We start from the raw sequence: 24,417 nt of genomic DNA, 5'->3' as shown, positions 1-24,417 counted from the left end.
TTTTTTCAAATTTTATAATGGATAACATTCATGGTCAAATTTTGAGATAGAGAATTAGTAATGTTAATGATGAGTCCTGACTCTGGTATTGACCTGTTTCTTTTTGAAAATTATTTGACCTTTCTGACTTTCAAAATTCAAAATAGAAATATGTCTGTTTTTGACCACATCATGATATGTAATTTAAATCAAACAAGACAAAATGCCTTGAGAACATAATATATATAGGAATGAAAATGTCTACTACTTGAGTGTTTTTAGAGTATCCTTCCTGATTTGGACAGAAACAGAATAGTTCCTAAAGAACAGAAATATCAGACCATATCTGATGGCTTTTCTTCCTTTTTATGTTTATGTGCATTTCATCTCTTTGAAAATCCCAGTGACTCTGATTCTTATTTTTCTCAGTGACTTTTATGCACAATAAAGGATGCTCTTTGTAAAGTGTGAAAAAAAATTTAAAAATTAAAAAAAAAATCTACAAAGTAGATAAACAAAAGATTGGAAGGAAATATACCAAAATATTAAAAGTTGTTATCAATAAAGGGGTGGTATTTTAAGTCATTTCCTTTTTAATTATTTGCAAACTCTGTATCTTCTATAATGAACAAAAAAGTTTCATAAAGTAGTCATTGAAATAGTGACAGATTATTTCAGTAAAATGTATGCAGAGTTTGAGTACTGAAAGACATTCACAAAAGCATACAGAAATGTGATAATCTATATTCTGTCTCCTATGTCATACAATCATGCAAATATAAATGTGTAAAAAATTTTTAAACAATAGAATCCTGTAATGCTTTAGGAGCATGCATGTATTTTAAAATATTATTAGCCATATTTTTAAAAAAGCAAAAGATGATAGATTTAGTTAAATTGGAGGCATAATACTGAGATACTAGCACATGCAACCATTTCAACATAATACAATATTTTCTTCACATTCACTTGCTTGGTGTGAAGAGGATTTACATAAATAGGTAGGGGTTATGCTGCTTCGCCTCAAAATAACCTAAAATTTAACACTTAGGGCGTTAGTTTCCTTAACATAGGTGTTGAAACTTTTAAACTCTAACTTATTTACAAATAAATGTATTGATACCTCTGGAGTATGTATATATGTACGTATGTATGAACGTATTTGGTAGGTGTTCCTTACTATAAATAATCAGAGAAAATGTCAAGTTTTTTTTCTTTTTGGCCAAATTCTTCATTTTAACTCCGTCCTTTCTTTTAAGATATTTCCTTAACACTCTTCAAATAGAACCTTATTTTGAGCCAAGTGTCATTATAGAAAATGAGACTCTTTGTGAAAATCTGCCTCAAGTCCTTACCTGGTATCCCAGGATCAATGAGACTCTCTGGTCCCCAAGAGGCGGAATGATTCCTCTTTTCCGTGGTTGATGACGCAGGTGGCTGTTTTGGGGCGGTGGCTTTCTGGGACTTTTCCCGCAAGGAGCCCCTGCCTGCATCTTTGCTTGGTCCGGTGGGTCTAGGCTGTGCCATAGCCGTGTGGGTCACCATCTTGCGGTCAAGGCTCACTGAGGGTGAAAGAGCTACTATCAGTTGTTGGGTTTCTTTTCTGAACTTTAGCTAAACTTTAGCTAAACCACTAAATTTGCAGTAGATTTAAAGTCATGGACATTTGGGAATGATAACCTATTCATCTACGATATATCAGAGCCCCATAAAAAACTATTTGTTCTTGTTTTCAAATGAGTTATCAGGTCTCTTCTAATAATTAGCTTTCTGAAAGTTCACATAAAGAGACAAAGACACAACTTAAACCTAAGGTTTTGAGATTCGTCATCCTTGCTCAAACCAGTACTTTATTAAACTTTCCACAGCTCTTCTTCGTTTCTTGCGGTGAGCGTTTATATACACGGCATTATAAGACTGATTTACAGCTCTGACTAACCACACCCTCATGTCATAAATTTTCTAAAAAATCTATCAAAAGAAAACGTTAGCTCATTTCAGTTTTTTTTTTTTTTTTCGTTTTGTTTTGTTTTGGCCGTGCAGCATGTGAGATCTTAGTTCCCTGACCAGGGTTTGAACCCACACCCCCTGCATGGGAAGCACCGCATCCTAACCACTGGACCACCAGGGAAGTCCCTCATTTCAGTTTTTAAAAAAGCATATGCTAAACAGCATTTTTAGGATGGGGAAGAATCTTTTAGAAAATTGAAAAGAATCTCTTAAAAACGTTAAGTAATATCAAAATTTGACATTTGTAACTTGCATTAAAGACATAGTAAATGCTCATTTAATTTAAGGCATAGCTCATTCACATGAAGTTATACCTGAAACAAGGCAGAAAAAGAGCACTACTGAGTTTGCATTTATTGTGACAATACAGACATCCCTTCTACCCCAAAATGTGATGCAGTCAACTCACGATTTTGACAGAAAGCTTCATCAGACCCATCAGGACACTGCTCCACTCCATCGCAAGCCAGCGTGATGTCAATGCAACAGCCGTCATCACAAAAGAAGTGGTAGCGTGAGCAAACATTCGAGCATCCTGTTCGTAAACAAGTCTCAAGTCACAGGAGTGCAGGAAAGAAAGACTTCCACCGTGTCAAGATTAACAGAGACTACACATATAATGAAATGCATTTGGATAAAGAGATGCAGATAATGAGGGAACACCTAACAGTCTGTGCTGGAGCAATAGGTTCTGGGAAGGTTAGGGGGTTTCTTCTTGACCTTCCTGACTTAATTCTTAGGAATCACCATGGACTCTTTGTCTTTTTTTTTTTTTTCCAGCTTATTTATTTATTATTACTATTTTTAAACATCTTTATTGGAGTATAATTGCTTTACAATGGTGTGTTAGTTTCTGCTTTATAACAAAGTGAATCAGCTATATGTATACATACATCCCCATATCTCCTCCCTCTTGCGTCTCCCTCCCACCCTCCCTATCCCACCCCTCTAGGTGGTCACAAAGCACCAAGCTGATCTCCCTGTGCTATGTGGCTGCTTCCCACTAGCTATCTATTTTACATTTGGTAGTGTATATATGTCCATGACACTCTCTCACTTCATCCCAGCTCACCCTTCCCCCTCCCCGGCTCTTCGTCTTAGGACCCTTCTCTAAGCCAATGATACTTAAGAGGTGAGAACAGAGAAGCAGCAGCTCTGGTCTTCCCCATCCAGCCCTGAGTTTCCTCCCTCAGGTGACCCACTCTGCATTCATTCATTCGTCCATCAGCTCCTCAGCAGGCCACCTAATACCGGTTCACCCCTTGCACAGTACTTGGCTGGCTGACTGTGTTTTATCAGAGACACCACTTTCTACGCACTATTCTTGCATTCACGTTTCCTAAGTAATAATTTTTACTGAGATCCACTTTCTACTATTGAACCCTGTTTGCTGGCCATCATAGATCCATGGTGCTGTAAAGAATAAACAGAATCTTTAGCTACTAGCTGGTGAGAATTTATTTTCTACAAATAATGAAATTCCCTTCGTTTGGGGGCTCTTAAGAGTTTTTAACCCTCAGAGCTACATGTATTTTCTTGAAAGGCATTCCCTGCACCCCCCAACTCCAGATTAAGCCAACTTTACTTTACAGTTGTTAGCTACATAACAACTGCTGACACTAGTGATGTAGACTAAAGGTATCAGGCTAAAAGTAGGTCTTAAGAATTCTGTAATTCTCCAGGGACAGATGGACTAGACAATTGTCTCAGCTCATGGGAGAGTGGTACCTGATGATATTTCTGAGACAAATGGCTGAGCATAGTATACACGCCCAAGAGAGTCTTGGAAACGTTCTACTGGAAAGAAGTTCAATTAAAATGCTGGGAGAGGAGTCCATCTGGGTGGAAGGCAATTCGAAGATACCTTGATTATGGAGGAAGAAGAGGTAAAGAAAAGAAATGGTGGCAGAAAGAAGAGGATGCAGGAAACCAGCAGTTATGGCTGAGAACTTGGGCCTAGAAAGGAGAATCTGCTTCGGACACAGGGAAGGGGTTGGGAGGAAAAGTAAAGGGAAACTCTGTGGACACCAAGCAGGATACAGCCTCTGCTTACATTTCTTAAACTCATGACATGAAAATCCTAACTATCTCGAGGCTTTCCTTACTCCTTGGTAGTTTTGGAGCTAGATCCATATTAGTAATTTACCCATCTATTTCTAGATTAGTGGTCTCCAAACCTTTTTGACTATACTTATCTCCAATCTATAAATCATATGCATGTGCCACCATATTAACATATTATACATCTTATAAAATAGATTGAAAATTTAAAGAAGATTAAAAATTAATAAAAATATAAGTTCTGGGGCTTCCCTGGTGGCGCAGTGGTTAAGAATCCGCCTGCCAATGCAGGGGACACAGGTTCGAGCCCTGGTCCGGGAAGATCCCACATGCCGCCGAGCAACTAAGCCCGTGCATCACAACTACTGAGCCTGTGCTCCAGAGCCCACGAGCCACAACTACTGAGCCCACGTGCTGCAACTACTGAAGCCTGCATGCCTAAAGCCCGTGCTCCGCAACAAGAGAAGCCACCGCATTGAGAAGCCCATGCACTGCAATGAAGAGTAGCCCCCGCTCACCGCAACTAGAGAAGGCCATGCGCAGCAACGAAGACCCAATGCAGCCAAAAATAAATAATTAATTAAAATATATAAGTTCTGGTATTTTCTTTTCTGTCTTAAAAATGTCTTGACTGTCTGTTTGGGATTCTCTATGGACACCACACATCTGGATCATCTTAGAGGTGTTTGTTGGCTTGTTCTGTGAACAGGTTATTTTTTGCAAAGCTGGAAAACATGCAGCCTCTATATCCAAAACTGAACCAACTTATCACAGAAGCAGGGGTATGTGCTTGTCTGTTTACCCCAGAAAGTGTCACCCTTGGTTATCATGAAAGCTAGTCATTAACTACAAGATCCGTATATATAATAGAGGGAACAGAAACCCTCTCAATCCCCACCTCTTGTTTTCCATGTGTCGATGTAGTATCTTATTAACTTTAATTCATAGTTGGTTATTCCAGTCTAACCAGTGAGTGATTCCAGACAGCAGTTAATACAATAGCATTCTTTTTATTTTCTGTAAAGTTACATACGTAAGACCTATACCCAACTGGCCTTTCAGTAACCAAAGGTGAATCACATCACTCACTCTCTGCATCTTCAAATACACTATATCGTCATCTTGAGAAAGGCCGGAAATGTACAACTGGCAACTGGCCTTGGGAGCCCCAGAAAACTGGCCTGAGTAAGTAAACCAGAGCAACAGGCAGCTGGTGAGGTGTCAGCCCTTTGCCTCCATTAGCTCAGGCCGTTTCTCCCTCCGATGCACCTCAGTTGTACAAAAACAACCCTTTTCTAATTTCTGCAGGGGTGACAGCTTCCCAGGAGCACTTTTGTCCCAGAACCAGCAGCTGACTTGGTCCTCGCCCAGGGAGCCCTGTTCCCGGGGGCACAGCCCTCGGGGCCCGGGAGTTTTCCACTGCTGATGATTTCAGCTGTTTGCAGCGGCCCTGGCACATGGTCAGCTTTCCAAGGTATGTTCTGGGTAACTGGCTCTTCTGTGCAGCTGCAATGAATCAGCAAGCAGGCACTGCCTGAATGTGGGCTGTGCTGCAGGGCTGGCTCACTCCCCGTGGCTGACTCACGCTGCTGCGGTGAGTGGACTGGAGTTCGGGGTCTGGCCTGCCCATTGGCGGTCACCCCTCCTTCCTCATGGTCAGCTTAAACCTTGGCTGGACGGGAGTCAGCCAACCTAATTGTGAATGTTCCTAATGCGCTGTACCCTTGTGGAAGGCAAATTATCAAGGTGGCGGAGTTCTTAGGATTCTAAAGTCTCCTTCCTCATGTCCAATATGCACACTGACCCATGTCTTTGATGGAAGATCAGTCAAAGTACAAGTAAATCCAATCTTTTTATTCTTACTCTCCCGACTGCTGGCTTGATTACCATCCAAATACTGAGCAATCAAGGATGTAGGAGACAGGCTACAAGTCTGCCAGAGCCACGGCTAGTGGAGGGTCCCCACACATGGCCGGGGATCAGGTCTGTGGAGCGCAGTACCCACGCCCACTGCCTTGCACACAGTTCCCGTTCACTGCGGATGCTGGGAAGGTATCCGCTGACCGAGTGACAGGACCCTCACACACACACTATCTCAGCACTTCTCCAGAGTGAATTGGGGGGGGCTCCCTCGGCCATACCCCTGTATCTTTAGTGCTGCTGAGTTCCATATAAGTTTTTTTTTTAACTTGATGAGCTAATCTTAGAAATGTAGATGTTTGGGAAAGTAAGAAACAGGTAAATGAGAGAAATGAGTTTACATTGGGCAACAGAAGGTGAGAAGCATTATATATATGTCGAGCTATGTTATTAACGTATCTGTGCATCTGTGTAAAGTGTCCATGAAAGTTTTTAAACAGTCCTTTTAAATTGACACATGCACTGCATATATTTTAACTTGTTTTAAATGTACTCCTTGGCTGCATTCTTTGAACATACATATCAAATAGACCACCCTCCTTTAAACAAGATCCTCTTCTGGAAAAGCCAGATGTCTTTTACGAAACTGAGTCACGGAAAGATGGAGCATCTCTCGGGTCCCGTGGCTCACACAGCCTACTCTCAACCCCTGGGGTGTGGAGTGCTACCCCACCCCAGTTCAGCAGTCTCACTTAGCCCAAAATATAATGCAGCCTATTTTTGCAATCATATTTTTAGTAAAGATTTCCCCATTCAACAACAGCCAAAATAAAATGAAAGGGCTCCTGTAATGCACAGTCAGAATATAAAATGCCAATTTAGTACCATCCTTCCATCGATAACCCGGTTTCTGTTGGCCACTGTGAATGTGAGGGAAGGACTTTCTTCTCACCTCCTGTGGAGAAGACCACGGGAAGCACGGTCACCGAGACGTTGTCAGAGCTCCTCTGCCCAGCAGTGTCCATCACCGTCAGCTGAAAGGTGTATGTCCCTTCCTGTAGGTGGGACAGCTTCAGGGTTCCGGACTGAGGCACCTGATACCCAAACAGGAAACATCGTATTTAGTTAAGAACCTGAGGCACAGAGTCCAGCATCATCCTGAACTGGAAATCGGTGTCATCCTTGGAGCAGTCCCATGACCCACTTCTCCACTCCTGGTCCAAGGTTGCAGAATACTAATCACACACAATTCTGGCAGATTGGTCAGAAGACTTGAGCTCCGGTGGGACTGGGGTCTGACACCCCCTTTCTCCTGGAAACTTCCCCTCTCACGCCCATCCACATGGTTGCATTGGAAGGGTCAGTTATGACCTCTCCTTTGGCCACGGGGGTGCCAGGCTAAGCTGAGGGGAGCCGGTGGCCGTGCAGGTGCTAAAGCATGGATCTGCCTAAGTGGAGGTGGCAGGGCGGGCTCTCACTTTCTCCACCTCTGGCTCAGAATCAGGCAGGCTGTGCAAGGTGGCAGCTATGCGACAGGTGACACCACTGTTTATCGCTTCTTGGCACTTAAGACAGGAATGCCTGGGAACATGGGAGCAGATGATGACCACACTGGAGCGTGCTGACGTGAAGCCCTGCAGCCTTGAGCAGGGTGGTGTGAGAGAGCAGCTCTGTCCTCTGTCCCAGCTGGTCTGCCAGAACATAGACCTAAGACTGCCGAAGGCCAGCAGCCTTGGGGTTTGCTGCCCTGGATGTATGAGAGGAGAGGGTAGATTGTAGGACTGAGTCAGAGTAGGGATTTAAGGTGGGTGCGACAGGGGGATGCTGAGTGTGGCCATAGGAGTGAGGCTGAGATGAAGTTAATGGAGATTTTAAGAGACCAGGGAAGCCTTGAGGCTGGAGGCTGGGGGGGCCATCCACACAAGACACATCCTCACCCAGGCCCCGGTCACATCTCTGGGAAGGCGAGTGAGGTATTGGGCTTCTGGGTGTCAACACTCAGCATGCCAGTGTCAAACTAAACCTCTGCGCGCCGAGCCTTCCCTGGGAAGCCTCTTTCCAACGCTGGGGCTGGAAGGACGGAGCATCCCTCGTCTAAGGGGCCAGTCCCTCCACCTGGGCTTTGGATGCCTCCCTCTAGCCTTCCTAGGTACCTCTTCTCTGATGCAGGAAACACCGTATCCAGATCCAGACCATGGTAATCACCTTCAACATCTTGGGTGCACTCAAATTTAGGTCTTTTCAAATTAAATATCCCCTCCCTGGTGCCTTTTTTTTGGGGGGGGGGGAGTTGGTTGATGATCTTTATTAAATGGCCACTCTGGTCGTCCTTATTCACTTGGCAGAATTAATATGGTTTCCAATGAGCCAAATTTCCACCTGGCCCTTGTGGGGCAAAAGCACTCTAACAAGTATAGCCGAGGTGTGTAGAAGTTTGTCTCAAAAACTTTTTAAGATAAATAGAGTTTGAAAAATCTGCTTATAGGGGAAGGATAGCTCTGTCAGATTTTGCAGCTCAGCTATCGATGGGTGTAATGACGATCAACTGTCTCGATGGGAAAGCTCTGAGAGCTGCTGGATTTGGACACCAACAGAAAAGGGAGATGCTGACAACTGCTGACAGAGAATGGATCTTGCCCAAAGGGCCTCGGAAGAGGGCTTTGCGTTCGGCACCGCCACATCTGCAGGCCTTGCCTCTAGGAGCAGAAACTAAGTACAGTAACTTACTACCAAGGTCTTTGTTTGAGGCTTATTTTGGTAACTGAGAAAGTCAATAAGATCCTATTAATCTCCTGTGAAATTTCTTCTACAAAAGCTCCCCTCCCCTTCTTCTGCAGTAATTTGTTTAAAGCTTTTGCTGTTTCACCTTAAGTCTCCCAGAGCCAGTGAGAAAAGGAAGTAAACACTTTGATTTTTGGATTTCGTCATTTCAAGATATTTTTTTCCCTCTGTGTTTTTACTTCCTGGATGCAGAAAACTCTTTCAGGTTTTGAAGCCATAAGAGATAAAACATTAATCTGATTTGATTTTTTAATCCCTTTCATAACACAGCTTGGCATGTCCTTTTTTTTTTTTTAAATTGAGGTATAGTTGATTTACAATTTCAGGTTAAGTTTCAGGTGTACAACATAGTGACTCTACTAATTTTTAAAGGTTATACTCCATTTATAGTTATTATAAAATGTTGGGTATATTCCCTGTGCTGTACCATATATCCTTGTAGCTTATTTATTTCATACATAGTAATTTGTACTTTTAATTCTCTGGCCCTTTATAGTTTAGTTATTTGGCTAACAAAGGCTATCTTTCCTCAAAATCAGATACTAGAATATATAGAACTGTAAGAGGGACGTTTTCCCTTCAAGCACCCAGGTCATCTTTCTGAACATCTCACATTTATATGACACTGGAAAGGATTTAAAGTATTTTACAAACATTTCCCAAGTGTCAGGATAAAAAATACACACACACACACACACACACACACACACATAAATGTATATGCAACATACCCAATTTGTAACTTGGAGAGAGATATTACCTTTAATAAAACAAAGAGCTTCTAATCTCTGCCCAAGATCTCCTATTCAGCAGTAACAGAGCCTTTGATGGCTGGCCTCTGGGTAAATCAATGTATAACTCACTCAGCTATTCTGGCTCAACTGCACCTCCCTAAAATAGTAATTTAGTGGCGAGGAGTACACGTTTGGGTTTATTTATATACCACACACACACATACATACATGATTATTATATATACTGAGTTACAAAATGAGTACTGCCTATTCCCCTACCCACACAGTTGCTTCTAAAGTATATAAGGCATTGGGCATGTGTCAGTTACAAAGTATTGACAAGATAACGTGGTACAAAATATTTCAGTAAGAAACTCCATTGAACCAATGAACCCAAACGCATTCTAGCCTTCTGCCTCGTGTCAACTAATCCAACCTGCAAAACCGGATGAGAGCTCTATAGTGATTTGAAGGCCATTACGATTCTTGTTATAATCCAACGCCATCTCCCTGCACACACACAGAGTGAAGGAGACACACGGGGCAGCTGTCCTGATCAGCAGAGGCCAGAACATAAACTGGCACCACAACTGTCTAGAAACTTCAGGTGAACATGCTTCGGTTCTGTTCTTCAGTTATATGTTCCTTTTTCTATTTACTTTTCATCATGAATATGACCCAAAGTTCCATAAAAAAGAAGCAAAATGAATTCAACTGTCTGTACTTTCCTAGTTATATATGCTCAAATGAATGCAGTTAGATCATAGTCACAAAAAACTCTGATGTGCCCATCTTTCCCAATTGTGCAGGAAGGTGATTTTAAGAGCGTTTCCTCAAGAGTTGGGGATTTCTCTTATCCTCACCAGAGGAGGATCATTCTCAAAAGAACAGAACCAAAAAGGCAGTAATTAAGACAGAATTACATTGCTTATCTTGAGGTTTCAGGAATCAAAGGGAGAAATATTTTTGGACTGGGGTTTTTCTCCTACTTTTCAAATTCTCTCAAAATGTTATGTAAATCGTGCTCCACTTATAAAACTAGCCATGATTAGAAGCCTCTAGAAGTAGAGTACAGAGAGGAAAAAGGAACTTATTCTTCCTGTTACAACACAATTTTACCTCTGTGTTATTCATTTTTTTTTCTTTTTCATTATGCATTTCTTTTTTTAATAAATTTATTTATTTTATTTATTTATTATCTTTGGCTGAGTTGAGTCTTCGTTGCTGTGTACGGGCTTTCTCTAGTTGCAGCGAGCGAGGGCTATTCTTTGTTGCGGTGCATGGGCTTCTCATTGCAGTGGCTTCTCTTGTTGCGGAGCACGGGCTCTAGGCATGCAGGCTTCAGTAGTTGTGGCTCACAGTCTTCAGTAGTTGTGGCGCACGGGCTTCGTTGCTCCGCGGCATGTGGGATCTTCCCGGACCAGGGCTTGAACCTGGGTCCCCTGCATTGGCAAGTGGATTCTTAACCACTGCGCCACCAGGGAAGTCCTATTCCTCTTCTTACCTCCAGCAGTCTTAGAACCTAAGTTCTAAGACTAGAAACTTAGTGAATATTTGATGAATGAATGAACGAAAGAGTGAACAGAATGGCAAATAACATAAAAGAAGATGAGAGAGAGCTGGAACAAGAGCAGAGAAAGAGAGTAACACTAAAGTTCCCATCCTTCCCACCAAGAGCAGGACGTTCCCTGAGAGCGTGAGCCAATCTTCTTGCACCTGGCCATATGCAGTTTCTACAGACAAAAGATCAGCACTGCTGCCCTCTTGCTTCTTCTCCTACTGCCCTTCCCTTCTTTCCAAACCAAGGAAGTTTGTAGAAGTATGTTATTGCACAGACCACTGGGCAAATGGGCAACTGTCCTCCAGGGAAAGCCATACCTGATTCTCATTTTAAAAGGATACTGATTTTCATGGTCCTAGGTTACTGTAATCAGAGGATATACATTGAACTTGAAAGCCCTCACACGTGTTCAAAATTTTTGCACTATAGAATGTGAATCTTTTCAATCCGAAATTTTCACGTCAATATAATTATGAGTCCTACTGTCAAAATATTAAGAGTACAGAGACATGTACCACAGGGCTCGCATCTGCAAAGTCTTCTCTGATGTTCCTCAGCTAGATTATAATCTCTCCCTCCCTCTGAATTCCAGGGGCACTTTATCTACATTCTCTTTTGGCCTTGCCACCTTCTATTTGGTATTATTGTTATTTTAGGGGCACATCTAATCTCCTCAATGGGAGGCAGCTCCCTGAGGGCAAAATACCCTACAAATCCTTCGTAGGGCCTTACTCCCTTGCTCCTTGCCAGTAGAAGGCTCTCATAATTTTTGTTTGTTTATATACAAATGAGTAAATTTATTCTGACTGTAGTTCAGTTAAACTATTGGTCAAAGAGACCCCACAAATAGTTTATATCCCAAGATGTTTAGAATTAGCTACAATAGTTACCTCTCCACAAGTGCTCATTCTGTGCTGTGCAATGTGCTAAGCACTTTACTTGCATTTTCCCATTTTAACCCCCAGTGGAACACTCTCAGGTAGTATTATTTTCTTTACAACTGAGGAAGCTGAGGCTTAAAGAATGAAGTAATTTTCCCAAGTTCACCCCACGAGGGAATTGGCAAAACTGGGTTTGAACCCAGGCCATATGATTCCAAATTCCATGCTCGTAGCCACTGTAGAATTCTACCTCCGAGTTAGCAGAGCTCTAGGCCTTCCAGGTCCTTATTCCAAGAATCATTTCCTAGAAAGCACTGAGTCACAGCTTATACACAAACCAGCTAGCTGTTGTGGTCTGAAAAAGCAAGATACTTCCTCATACACACACACAAAGTCCTTCAAAACCTCTAAAAGCGCTTCTCCCACCCACATCCTCACCCCACTACCCACCCCCAAATACAAGTGCCAGGACCTTTGAAGGGACAGTGACAGGAAGTCAGGTTTAAACCCAAGGGGACCTGGAAGCCCAGATCGACTGCAGATTCCTGTGATGCCGGAAGCCTATTGTGCTATAAATTTATTGTCTGGGAAGCTGAGTGTTTCTGAACAGGAAAAAGACTTCAAAGCTTCTGTTGCTATTGGAATAGAGCTTTCACAACTCAATTTACTTAGATTTATTTTTCATGAGGTACGTACTTTTTTTTCCCAGGGAGATTATTTTTCATCATTTCCTTATAAGTGTTTTCTTAAAGAAAAAAATGCAGTTAAACATTCAAGGCCCTGAGCTATTGCGTAAAAGGAATTCATGCTTAAAGGGCAGTCTACATCAAGGCTCACGGTTAATTCTGAAACACAACTGGTATGAATTATTCATCTATTATGCTCTCATGTGTCTTCCTGCTTAATTGGAGCAGTAAGTCCTAGGATTTGCTGTTGTTTTTTTTTTTCCTGACTAATAACACCCTTCATTCTTTTTTCTTTATACTTTTTTTTTTTAAATTATTTTTATTTATTTATTTGGCTGCGTTGGGTCTTCGTTGCGGTGCGTGGGCTTCTCATTGTGGTGGCTTCTCTTGTTGCGGAGCACGGGCTCTAGGCGCGTGGGCTCAGTAGTTGTGGCTTGCGGGCTCTAGAGTGCAGGCTCAGTAGTTGCGGCACACGGCCTTAGTTGCTCCGCAGCATATGGGATCTTCCTGGACCACAGCTCGAACCCGCATCCCCTGCACTGGTAGGCGGATTCTTAACCATGGCACCACCAGGGAAGTCCACACCCTTCACTCTTGAAGCAAGATACAAAGAAATACTTAAGGCCACAACGGAATATTCATTCGTATGCACCAACTTTTTTTTTTTTTTTCCAAAATAAATTTATTTATTTATTTTTGGCTGCATTGGGTCTTCGTTGCTGTGTGCGGGCTTTCTCTAGTCGCGGTCTTCGTTGCGGCGTGTGGGCTTCTCATTGCGGTGGCTTCTCTTGTTTCGGAGCACGGTCTCTAGGCGCGCTGGCTTCAGTAGTTGTGGCGTACGGGCTTAGTTGCTCCGTGGCATGTGGCATCTTCCCGGACCAGGGCTCGAACCCACGTCCCCTGCATTGGCAGGCGGATTCTTAACCACTGCGCCACCAGAGAAGCCCCATATGCACTAACTTATCCCCAGATATTACTCAGGAAATTTGCAGCCTTGATAATCTTCTGTGTCTCAAAAATGTTCTGTGGGCTGCCATAACTTTTTTGTCCTTTATTCAAAGCTTCAGGTGAATAAAATAACTGACGGGCAGTGATGCAGGTGAAATTTTGCAGAGGTTCAGATTTGTTTTGGTGCCCTGGGGTATGGTGTTTTTTTGCTTCTCCTGCTCTCCTTCTGCTCTCACCTCCGGGAAACAACTAGACCCTCTGGTTTTTCAGTGTCAAAAAAATACATTTTTTTAAAAAGTCCTTTTTTTGACTCAGACCAGACTCTGAAGGGTTTCCTCTGTAGGCACTGGGGGAGTGAGGGTTTTTTCCCTATTAAAGGCCTTCTGGGCACTGGGGAGCACATGGATAAGTATTTGGGGTTTGGGGTTCCTTGGGAGAATCTTTAAGAGAACATTACCCAGGCACCAACATAGCCCGCCTGGGTGCAAGACAAGGCTACCAGGGACCGCATGGACACCATCAAAGGAAAGATGATCTCAGAATAAACTGAATGATAACGTACTTTTTTACTGTTTACTATGTGCTGCTCACTGTTCCAGGGGTCTTATTTGCATTACCTCCTTTTATCCCAGTAATAACACCCTGAGAGGAGGGCTTTGGTTATTCCCATCTTGCACAGAGGAGGCGGTGAAGCGAGGATTCAAAAACCAAAGCAAAGTAGAAGCTGTGCTGGAAGAATTACCTATTTGATCTCTTTCATTCACTGTTAAACTGACTCACTGAGGGAGGAAGGAAATAGTTGAAATGTGATACGAAGCTTTCTCACTTATCATTTTTCTTCCTTTTTAAAATTTACAAACAGTCTACACCCTCCCTCCTCCACCCCACCCCGTGGCCTCGAATATCTAGGATAAATTTTATTGAAGGAATTTACATTTTGTTTTCATGAAGACTAGATATTGTCCAGTAGCCAAGAAAAAATAATAGGTGACATGTGTCTAGGATCTCCCTTGATGAGATGCAAAGTCACTGTTAGACAACACTTAGCAGCTCTTCCTAACATCAGTATGAGGCCAGAGTGTGGAAAAATGTTGTCCTGCCCACGTTGCTAGGAAGGATGATAAAAATTTGAGGCTTAGAAGGGCACTTTTTGAAAGGTTAGCAAAATAGTCAATCACTTTTTTAAAAAAGGAACCAATCAATTTAGCAAGTATTATTAGAATCCTAGTGAGTACAAAGTACAGTTCTAGGCTTTAGGAGAGAAAGGGAAAAAATATCAAGAAAGGAAGAAAGAAAGAAGAGAGGGAGGAGGAAGGAAAGAAGGAAGAGAGGAATGGGAGAAGGAAGTGAGGCGCAAGAGGAGGGAAAGAGGCGGCGGGGGTCGGGGGGAGAAATCCTGACAGCATCCCAGACAACTGAAATCCCTTTTCCACCCATCACTCAGTCCCCCGCTGAAAATAATTCTAAAGAAATCCTTCATAATCCTTATAAATTCTGTTGTGATATTATAAATTTTACATGTATCTTTGACCTGTTATCAACAAACACAGGTGAAAAACAGGAGACAGATGCAGTTAGCCTTTAATCTTCAAAGATCACCGTAGGTACTTTGTGTATTGGTTAAATAACCTGGCTGCCTTGAAAATCCTGCTTACTAAATTTTTATAAAGTCTTTCAATACGTTTTTTAATCATCTCCTTAACGTATATGATTCTTTCATTTTGTAGGCATTTTCAGTATTGACCCAAATTATATCCAGGGAAACTGACTGAGGAGGAGTAAATGACAAAATATCTCCTACGTAAGACAGAAGGCAGTTTGAAATTCAACATTGGTTTTGCGTTCTCTTTCCCTATGACAAAAAGCCAATATTCTTCTTTCTATTTATGTTCCTTGCCCAGAAAACCTTTTCTCTAAGGCTCAGTTTTAATATACTATGTTAATGCGTTGAGGGTGGTCTAAAAATGAGACTAATGGGGAGACGAAATATAGACCATCCAGTCTCGTGGAACTTGGGTTTTATCAAGGACTCATGTTTCTGTTTGCTCAAGACAGTCTCAGTTTATCTCTGTGGTTCTGGTGTAATTATTAATACCACCTCCTCTCACTCCCAAACATGTTTCAGTGTGGATGATAATACACCTATCTGTTTTTAAAAATTAAGTGTGTACAGCAGGCACACCAATGTGCAACTGGTTTTAAGTTAATAATGAAGTTATTGGTGTAAACAATATCCATCCTTTAGTAAGCTTCCATTACACATGGTATTCTAAAACAGTTTAGTTAAATTTTCCACATCTGATGAATGGAAATCAATCGACAGATTTATGAATTTCAAATCTCCCTGAACGTCCTCATACTCTGTTATCACGTTCCTAAATGTCATATTTTACATTCTGACTTCAGATTTAAATGTATTATGTTATGAAACTCAGTGACATCTAATGGACTACCTGAAAAATGTGTCTTCTTACATTTAAGAATGTATTATAGATTAATACCCAGTTAAACAGATGTAGAATATCCTGTTAGAGGGCAGAAAATATATGACTTTAAAATCAGAACCTCTTGGGAATGCCCTGGTGGTCCAGTAGTTAGGACTCGGCGCTTTCACTCGGAGGCCCGGGTTCAGTCTCTGGTTGGCGAGCTAAGACAGAGCAAGCTGCTGGGTGTGGCCAAAAAAAAAAAAAAAAAATCAGAACCTCTTGGTTCTGACCAATCATCTCTCTTATTCATTTTCTTCATAAATGAGGAAACCAAGTCAGAACATGAGCTTTCCCATATGTTTAGTCGATTTAAAGTGCTTGGTACTGGGACTTCCCTGGCGGTCCAGTGGCTAAGGCTCTGCGCTGCCAATGCAGGGGGTGCAGGTTAGATCCCTGGTCTGGGAACTAAGATCCCACATGCCATGCGGCCAAAAAATTTAAAAAAAAAAAGTGCTTAGTACAGTACTGGACACACACTAGATGCTAAAGAAGGTTAGCAATTAATTTTATCATAATTAAGCTGGCAGCGTAATTCCTCTTAGGGTGAGAACCTCATTGATTTTTGTTTTTTGAATACCTGATGGGTCATTTGGATGTGAAAGGATAGTCCTACAACCTGGTCTTAAAGTATCCCAAAACAAAGGGAGGGCTGACTATTCTACCACCAAAGATGAGAGGAGGGGGTGAGGACCCTGCAGACAGTGGAGAAAAGGGGAGAGGAGAGGGGAGGGCTCAAGAAGGGGTTGGGATAGGCACTCAGCGGAAAGCCTGACCAATGAGAGTTGAGTTAACTTTGGGGGCATTCATGAATGTACACCATTATAAGACAGTTGCAGTTTGATAGCAAATGACTCCTCTATTGCAGACTTTGTCACTTAGATGTTGGCTTTATAGCTTTAGGTCTATCTGCCATCGCCGTTATACACTTGGCTGGGGAATTAGTCCACACTTTCCTCCTTTTTTTTTTTCCCCTCGGCCCCGCCAGTCGGCATGCAGGATCTTAGTTCCTCCGACCCGACCAAGGATCGAACTCCTGCCCCCTGAAGTGGAAGTGCGGAGTCTTAACCACTGGACCACCAGGGAAGTCCCACACATTTTCCTCTTGATGGCATCATAGTCAGCCCTAAAAGTCTATAAGAAATGCCTAATCTTGTTACTTCTTTATAAATATCTTCAATAAAATAAATACTGAATCATCAGCATTATTTTTATTCAGCATTTATATACATAATTCATTGTTTACAGAGTAAAGCCTTTAGTAGCAACTATGAAAAGCTAGATGATAATAGAGACAGATTTGCAGCTGCCTGAACAAATATATCCCATGAGTGCCAATTAATTGTCAGTGTCATCTCAAGGGAACTCTCATAGCAGGCTGACCAATGGCTTGCCCATGCACCTTTCCTGATCAATCTTAGTTCTCAGAGATTTCAGTAAAGATACATTAATTCTGCAGCTGACACAATGCACAGAAGAATAATAAATATGATGGATGACACTCAAAGTTCAAAATTATTTCTGTTGTAGCTGAAAACCCAAACACTGAGATATAAAAAGGGTAAACATAAAGTCTTGCACTCAGGTTCAGTAAATCAATTATACAAACACAGGATGGGGGGGAGGCCATCAGGACAGCAGTTCATGTAGAAAGATGAAGCAGGTTTTAGGTGATCCTGCTAATGGAAAACTCAGCATGAACCTATGGTGTGAAGCAGCTACTAAAATAGTTTATGTAAATGAATCTTCATTAATAGAAGTGAGACAATGTCTGGATCACAGGATGTAACACTCTGTGTCAGGAAGAACCACGGTTTATGCATGGGTTTCAATTAAGGGTGTCAGATTTTAAGAAGGGCATGGATGAATCTGAGAAAATCCAAAAAAGGCTGGATGGTGGACAGTCTAAAAATCAATTCATATGAGGAACATCTGAAAGAATTGAGAGTGTTTAGTTCTGAGAAGACCATCCCAAGTGGTGACATTCATTTAAAAAAAAAAACCAAAAACCTTTAATGGCTGATACACAGAAAAAAAGATGTGTTCAGTGCTTTTCCAAAAAGAAGATTCAACACCAATGCATAGAAGTAACACCCCACTGGCCCAACAATTAGAGCTGATTAATGATGTCATGCGACGTGATGTGAAATAATGAGATTTCATCTCTGGAAATACCAGGCAGAGACTGGATGACCACTGGAAGGGATGTGAAAGCAGGAGCTCTTGTATGGATAGGAGGCTGGGTAAGATGCTGATCGAGGGTCTGGTCCAGTTCTAAGACTGTCTAATCGTTGGGTAAGTCAGTGTGTTTAAATTAGTCTTGAGGGACTAGCTGATTATCATTCTTGCCTTTGTCCCAAGAAGACAGAAGTCAGTGCTTCCGCACGGAGGGAAAAGCCTGTGAAGACATAGGCAGGAGAAGACAGCCAACTACAAGCCAAGGAGGGAGGCCTTAGAAGAAACCAACCCTGCTGCCACCTTGATCTTGGACTTCTAGCCTCCAGAACTGTGAGAAATTTCTGTTGTTTAAGCCACCCAGTCTGTGGTACTTTGTTATGGCAGCCCTGGCAAACCAACACAGATTTTCCCCACCTCCTCTGACTGAAGTGATTTGGATGAAGTTTATCTGCCTAAGCCAGGAAATACTACAAAGGGTCCTGGCAGGGTTAATAAAAAGCCACTTTCCTCACGACTCAAGACTCCCTGTGTTGATACAGCAATTCCACTTCCGGGTATTTATCCAAAGGAAATAAAAACACTAATCCGAAAAGATATATGCACTCCCATGTTCAATGCAGCCTTATTTACAATAGCCAAGATATGGCAACAACCTAAATGTCTATCAACGGATCAATGGATAAAGAAAATATGGTGTGTAAAGAGAAGGAAATCTTGCCATTTGCAACAGCATGGATGACCATGAGGGCATTATGCTAAGTGAAATAAGCCAGACAGAGAAAGACAAATACTGTATGATCTTATGCTTATTATGGAATCTAAGAAAACAAAAATACCCAAAAAAACCGAGCTCATAGGTACAGAGAACAGATTGGTGGTTGTCAGAGGCATGGGGTAAGGGACAGGTGAAAGAGGTCAAAAGTTACAAATTTCCAGTTATAAAATAAATAAGTCATGGGATATGATGTACAGCATGGTGATGACAGTTAATAACACTGTTTTGTATATTTGAAAGTTGCTAAGAGAGTAGATCTTAACAGTTCTCATCACAAGAAAAAAAACTGTAACTCTGTGTGGTGACAGATGTGGACTAGACTTACTCTGGTGATCACGTCACCATATGTACATATATCAAGTCACTGTGCTGTACACCTGAAACTCACATAATGTTACATGTCAATTGTATCTTAATTGTGTACAGGCAGCCACTGGGTAAGTGGCACATTCCCATCGGCAGCAATTCCAGCCCAGATAAGCCTGATGAAAATCAGTGAGGAGCGCTTGAATAGGAGCCCTTGACTCCAAACCCCACCTCACTTAATTAACTCAACTATCTCAGGCAGGCCTAACGCGAGGTAAGATGGTTGCTTTCTGGATCATGTGAAGAGTAAGTTCATTCTATTGTTATTTTCCTCTTTATGTTCCTTTGTATTTTTCAAATTTCCTACTTGGATTTTAACTCAAAAAAGAAGACAGAAAAAAATTTTTTAAAGTAATCTGAGTCAACAAAACAAAGCATGAGTCTTTTTCCTTGAAGCATTTTTGTGTTCTGGAGGAGTCAACAAAAAAGCAGCAAGAACGAGGGTAGGCTTCAAACCACATGGTCAGGGAATTCCCTGGTGGTCCAGTGGTTAGGACTCCATGCACTCACTGCCGAGGGCCCAGGTTCGATCCCTGGTTGGGGAACTAAGATCCCACAAGCCACGAGGCTCAGCCAAAAAATAAATAAATAAAAAAAAATAAAACACATGGTCAGGATCACTGTTTACTCAGTAGAAAAGTAAATTCATATAGTAACATTTTTTTTCAACAATCATTCTTATGCTTTCTCCATTTTACACTTCTGCCAACTTACAGACACTTGGGGAACATAAGTAGAAAGACCACTGATGGTCTAATGAAACTAATGAAAGTTTCTAATGAAACTAAAACTAATGAAACATTAGTTTTCATCACAATTACGACATGAATTACCTTCATGTCCACTGACGGGTCACCCTGCAGCAGTGTCCACTCATACTGGACGATGGCGTGGTCATCTGTGCTCTCACGGCCATCCAGAATCACTCCATCTGTGGGCAGGTGCAAAACAACATCTTGCCCGGCCTTGCTAAGTGGAGGCTCGTCCTTTTCTGTGAAAGAAAATAAATAATTCACAAGACATATGTTCCCTATTTTTTTTCTAACTTATTAAGAGAGGTAACTTGTTTGCTAGAATAGATGTAGTCCAGCAAAGAACTGCCAAGAGGATGTAGAGCAACTGAAAGTTATTTTCTTATTTTCATTGTAATGTAATAAATTAAATTTGGAAAGTTAAGGCAAGTTCTTGGAGTCACATAAAACTCACATAGAAATTTTCTAGAATCCAATTTTTCATCTAGGAAAACACAAGAGGTTCACAGCTTCTAACTAGTTTTTATAAGAGAAGCCAGCACAGAGTTTGAGATATCCTAAAATAGCGAACGAGTATGTATTTACCTTTTGTTCTTCATGGTACTAAATTTAAGGCTCACTGTGTTCACTAAATATTAATATGTGACTGACAGCTGCTCCAGTGGTGACTGATAGAAGCCATTAGATATAGAAAATATTTCTAAGAGCAGAATTGTGAATATTTTAATGGATTTAAGCATCTTATAAGTAAGCTTACGCAAATGCACATATATTTTAAAGAAACTTAGTAATTTAGCTGGGAAAAAAACCCTAGAGGTTTTTGTAATACATCTTTTTTGGCATCCACTATTTCCTCCCTCCTCCAGCTCCAAAACTTGGTCCAAATTCTGGCCTGGACTTCCTTAGCTTATTCTGAATGATGTTGCTAAGACATTGCTCTCTTTCTGCGCAGTCGAAGTTGTCTCCCAAGTAAACTTCTAAGGACCAATCCAGATGTCCAGTGCCTGAGGTTTGGGGCTAGCAGCAATCCTATTAGCTTCTCATTAGGCAACAAAGGGTGGTTACTGCAGCTGGAAGGACTCTTCCGGAATGTTAACCTGATTGGGTCATTGCCTTGCTTCAGGGGACGTTCAGAGACCTACCTGACCTACCTGTGTAGCTCTATCTTCTCATCTATCGTTCCTCTCAACGCCCAGCAACAGAGGACATGAGGGGCTTGCGGGTCTTAGAGCTGTGGCTTTTCTGAATGAGAATGCTTCTGCGAGCCTCCACGAGAGATGACTTTTTTTTTTCATGAGCTAGTTTACAAGGAATAAGCACACTTGCTATTGCCAAAGGGTACATGTGTCCACTGAGAAGATGAGTCCCATTTTTAGTCATTTAAAACAATGAGGACTAGTAACTGAATTAAATAAGCCACATAAGCAACCCCTGCCTTAGAAGACATTTGATCTGCTTTTTTCCGCCTGAGCAAAGATCCAGTGCCTGTTGACTTTATGCTGCTCCTCCCAGGTAAGGAGAGAGATGACAACTGCATTAATAATAGGCCCTTTTATAGTTTTATTGAGTATTTCCTTTGCTTCTGGAAGGTTCATCACTTTCCACACAATGTTTTACCACTTTATAATTCTGGAACCTTTTTTTTTTTTTGGCTGCGCTGTGCAGCTGGTGGATCTTAGTTCCCTGACCAGGGATTGAACCCATGGCCTCTGCAGCAAAAGCACAGAGTCTTAACCACTGGACAACCAGAGAAGTCCCATAATTCTGGAATCCTATAATTCAGCAGTAATACATTATAATTAGCAGCTATTTGCTTTAAAATTTATGTTAAAATACCATTTTAAGAAAACAAACTAAAATACACCTATCTGATATAAACAGCAGTGATACTAATAATATATTTTTAGGCCCTCAAAGATTTTTTTTTAAACGTTGCTTTTAATTTTTTTTTCTGACCTTCCACTAAGGTTTCACACTCTCTTCTCTTTTTTAAATTTTTTAATTAAAAAAAATTTTTTTGGCTGCGCCGTGCAGCATGTAGGATCTTAGTTCCCCGATCAGGGATTGAACCTGCGCCCCTGCAGTGGGAGTGCGGAATCCTGACCACTGGACCGCCAGTGAAGTCCTAGGCCCTCAAAGATTTAACCAAGAAAGATTTAAGATGGAAAAATCAGGTAAGCTCTGAAATATCCCATATACTATAAAACTAATTAATCCTGGCCCTCCTGGAAGAAAAAAATAATCGCGTTAGTCATTTATTGATACTTTTCTTTAGGTAAGCTTAAAAGATATGATTTATGAACACAGTGAAATCCTCATATCCTCTAAACTGGTCATTGTATTTGAAATAATAGAGCTGTATTTCCTCCTCAGTTCAAGTCCAGGCAAAGCTGGCTTAAGCCAGAAACAGGTCGTAAAAATAAACAAATGACAACGAGAAGAGGAAAGGAGTGTGCTATCATTCAAAAAATTTGACTTGCCGATGAAGAACAAGATTAAACGTAACTTGGAATTTTTGTTATAAAAATGTAACAAGCCAATGTTAAGTACTATGGAAACACTGATTTCTTTTGAACACTAAGCACACTTGGTAAGATCCGCAGAGGCGAACTAAAACTCATACCAATTTTGATGGAGCATATCAAGGCGGCATTTTATACAGAGAAGTATACCGTTAGCTACGCTGATTTACAACACGCTGCTCCGACCAACGCCTTAACGACAAGGAAGAGGTCTGGCATCTGGGTCTTGCTGCGTGGGTGCAAATGATACAGCCGAGGCTGAGGATATGGAAGTAGGGCCAGACTAAGGGAAGAGGCTTAGATACTACAGGTCAAAATCCATCTTGAGTTTTCTGTTGGCTTTTGTGGTCTTTTTTTCTTCCATTGTGTGTTTTTCTCAATTGCAACACGTTAGGAAAAAATGATTCACAACCCCAATATGATTATCATCATTTCTGGTGTGTACTCTTTGTCTTTCTCCATCTGAGCTGCTGATCATAATAACTAATAGTTACCATTTCTTGGGTGATTTCTTTGTACCAGGCACCATGCTTAGTGTTTCGAGCCGTAAAGTCACTCAACTTTCACAAGGCTCTGAGGTAGTGTTGTCATCTGCGTCATACTCATGAGGAAACCAGGGTCAGATTGGCTAACCTAGTTGCCTAAGACCACACAAGTGATAAGTTTGTCAGTTCAGATGTCAGCCCAGATCTGTCAAACTGAAAGGCTCTGTCCTTCCCACTATACTTTGGGGGCACTGGATGTGTATTCTGGTTACAGTAAGTATAAAGTTACATCCTGAATTTAACCTACTAATTTATTTTCTATTTTTGATATTTATTCATATATCCTACCATTGCCTGTGTCACTACATAAACTTCACAGTTGTCATTTTGATTCCCTAACCTCTACTACTGGACATTTTATTTTGTTACCAATTTTTTTCACCATCATAAATGATGCTATAATAAACTTTTTTGCTCATACTTTTTCTTTAGCATGGATCATTTTCCTAAAAAAATGCCACCTTTATAATTCACAAAGCACGTCCACCCTTGATCGTCATGACAGCCCGGCTGGAAGGCAAGGCAAGCACTCAAGTCCTAAGAGGATGAGCAGGGACCCTCAGGTAGAAGAGCTGGCTCTCAAACCCAGGTTTCAGGACCTCAAGTCCCCAGCCCTGACCTTTGCATGCAACTGCAGGCAGATTCTGTCATTTCAACACACCTCTCTAAGCGTCCTCCACTCCTTCGCACATTCTTCCATGATCCCCTGAGGCCACCTCGTCAGTCCCACCCTGGAAACCCAACCAAGGGCATCTCTGCTTCCAGGTGGCCCGATGCTGCTGGAGAAAAACATGCCAGCTGACCCAGAACACAGCTCATAACGCACAGCTCCACAACTTAGGTGCTATGAGACCCTCGGGCAGGTTACTTTCTCTCACCAAGCCTTCCAGTACGCTGGGGATTATGAAAGAACCTAGATTTGGGGTGCTGTGAGGACAGAGTGAGTTCACTTGTCTAAGGAGCTTGTTAATAGTGCTTCCCATCAAACAATAAAGATCAGCAACAAACAGGGCTGATGGGGTCCGCTATAAACGTGTGCTGTCCCATCCCACCCGGCCCTCCACCATTTCTTCATGCTCTTCTTATTCACCTCAAATGCACCCCTAACAAATTCTCTGCAAGAGCTTCTCTAAACCATTTTCATGCTCCTTTAGCCTTAAACTACACATGCTCACAAGATTCAGAAACACAAAAAACACTCAAGAAGGAAAAACTTAGTCTCAGAAGCACAGAGAACTTCAGGAGGTTAAGAATCTGGGCAGGGAAAACACAGGACATTTGGGTAGGGTAACGTT

The 24,417-nt window shown here is 41.7% G+C and overlaps 1 protein-coding gene and 1 long non-coding RNA gene across 10 annotated transcripts in view; one reads left to right on the top strand and one right to left on the bottom strand.

Moving 5' to 3' along the window:
• LRP11 (LDL receptor related protein 11) overlaps nucleotides 1-24,417 on the bottom strand; it is a 64,332-nt gene that overhangs the window by 37,571 nt on the left and 2,344 nt on the right. For all 9 annotated transcript variants that reach the window (XM_082474769.1, XM_082474765.1, XM_082474767.1 and 6 more), the window contains exons 2-5: nucleotides 20,137-20,294; nucleotides 6,863-7,004; nucleotides 2,399-2,524; nucleotides 1,335-1,541 (exon numbers count right to left, since the gene is read on the bottom strand). In XM_082474769.1, coding sequence (XP_082330895.1) covers nucleotides 1,335-1,541; nucleotides 2,399-2,524; nucleotides 6,863-7,004; nucleotides 20,137-20,294 — 633 coding nt within the window. The remainder of the gene's footprint in view (nucleotides 1-1,334; nucleotides 1,542-2,398; nucleotides 2,525-6,862; nucleotides 7,005-20,136; nucleotides 20,295-24,417) is intronic.
• Nucleotides 2,531-15,813, top strand: LOC309666986. Its single transcript, XR_014267450.1, has 2 exons — nucleotides 2,531-5,524; nucleotides 8,396-15,813. It is a non-coding gene; the product is annotated as an uncharacterized lncRNA (long non-coding RNA).

Source organism: Balaenoptera physalus, assembly GCF_965194825.1.
Source record: "Balaenoptera physalus genome assembly, chromosome: 9".
Classification (NCBI taxonomy): Eukaryota; Metazoa; Chordata; class Mammalia; order Artiodactyla; family Balaenopteridae; genus Balaenoptera; species Balaenoptera physalus.
Note: the sequence above shows the minus strand (reverse complement) of the source record. Positions and strands in the feature narration are given on the sequence as shown.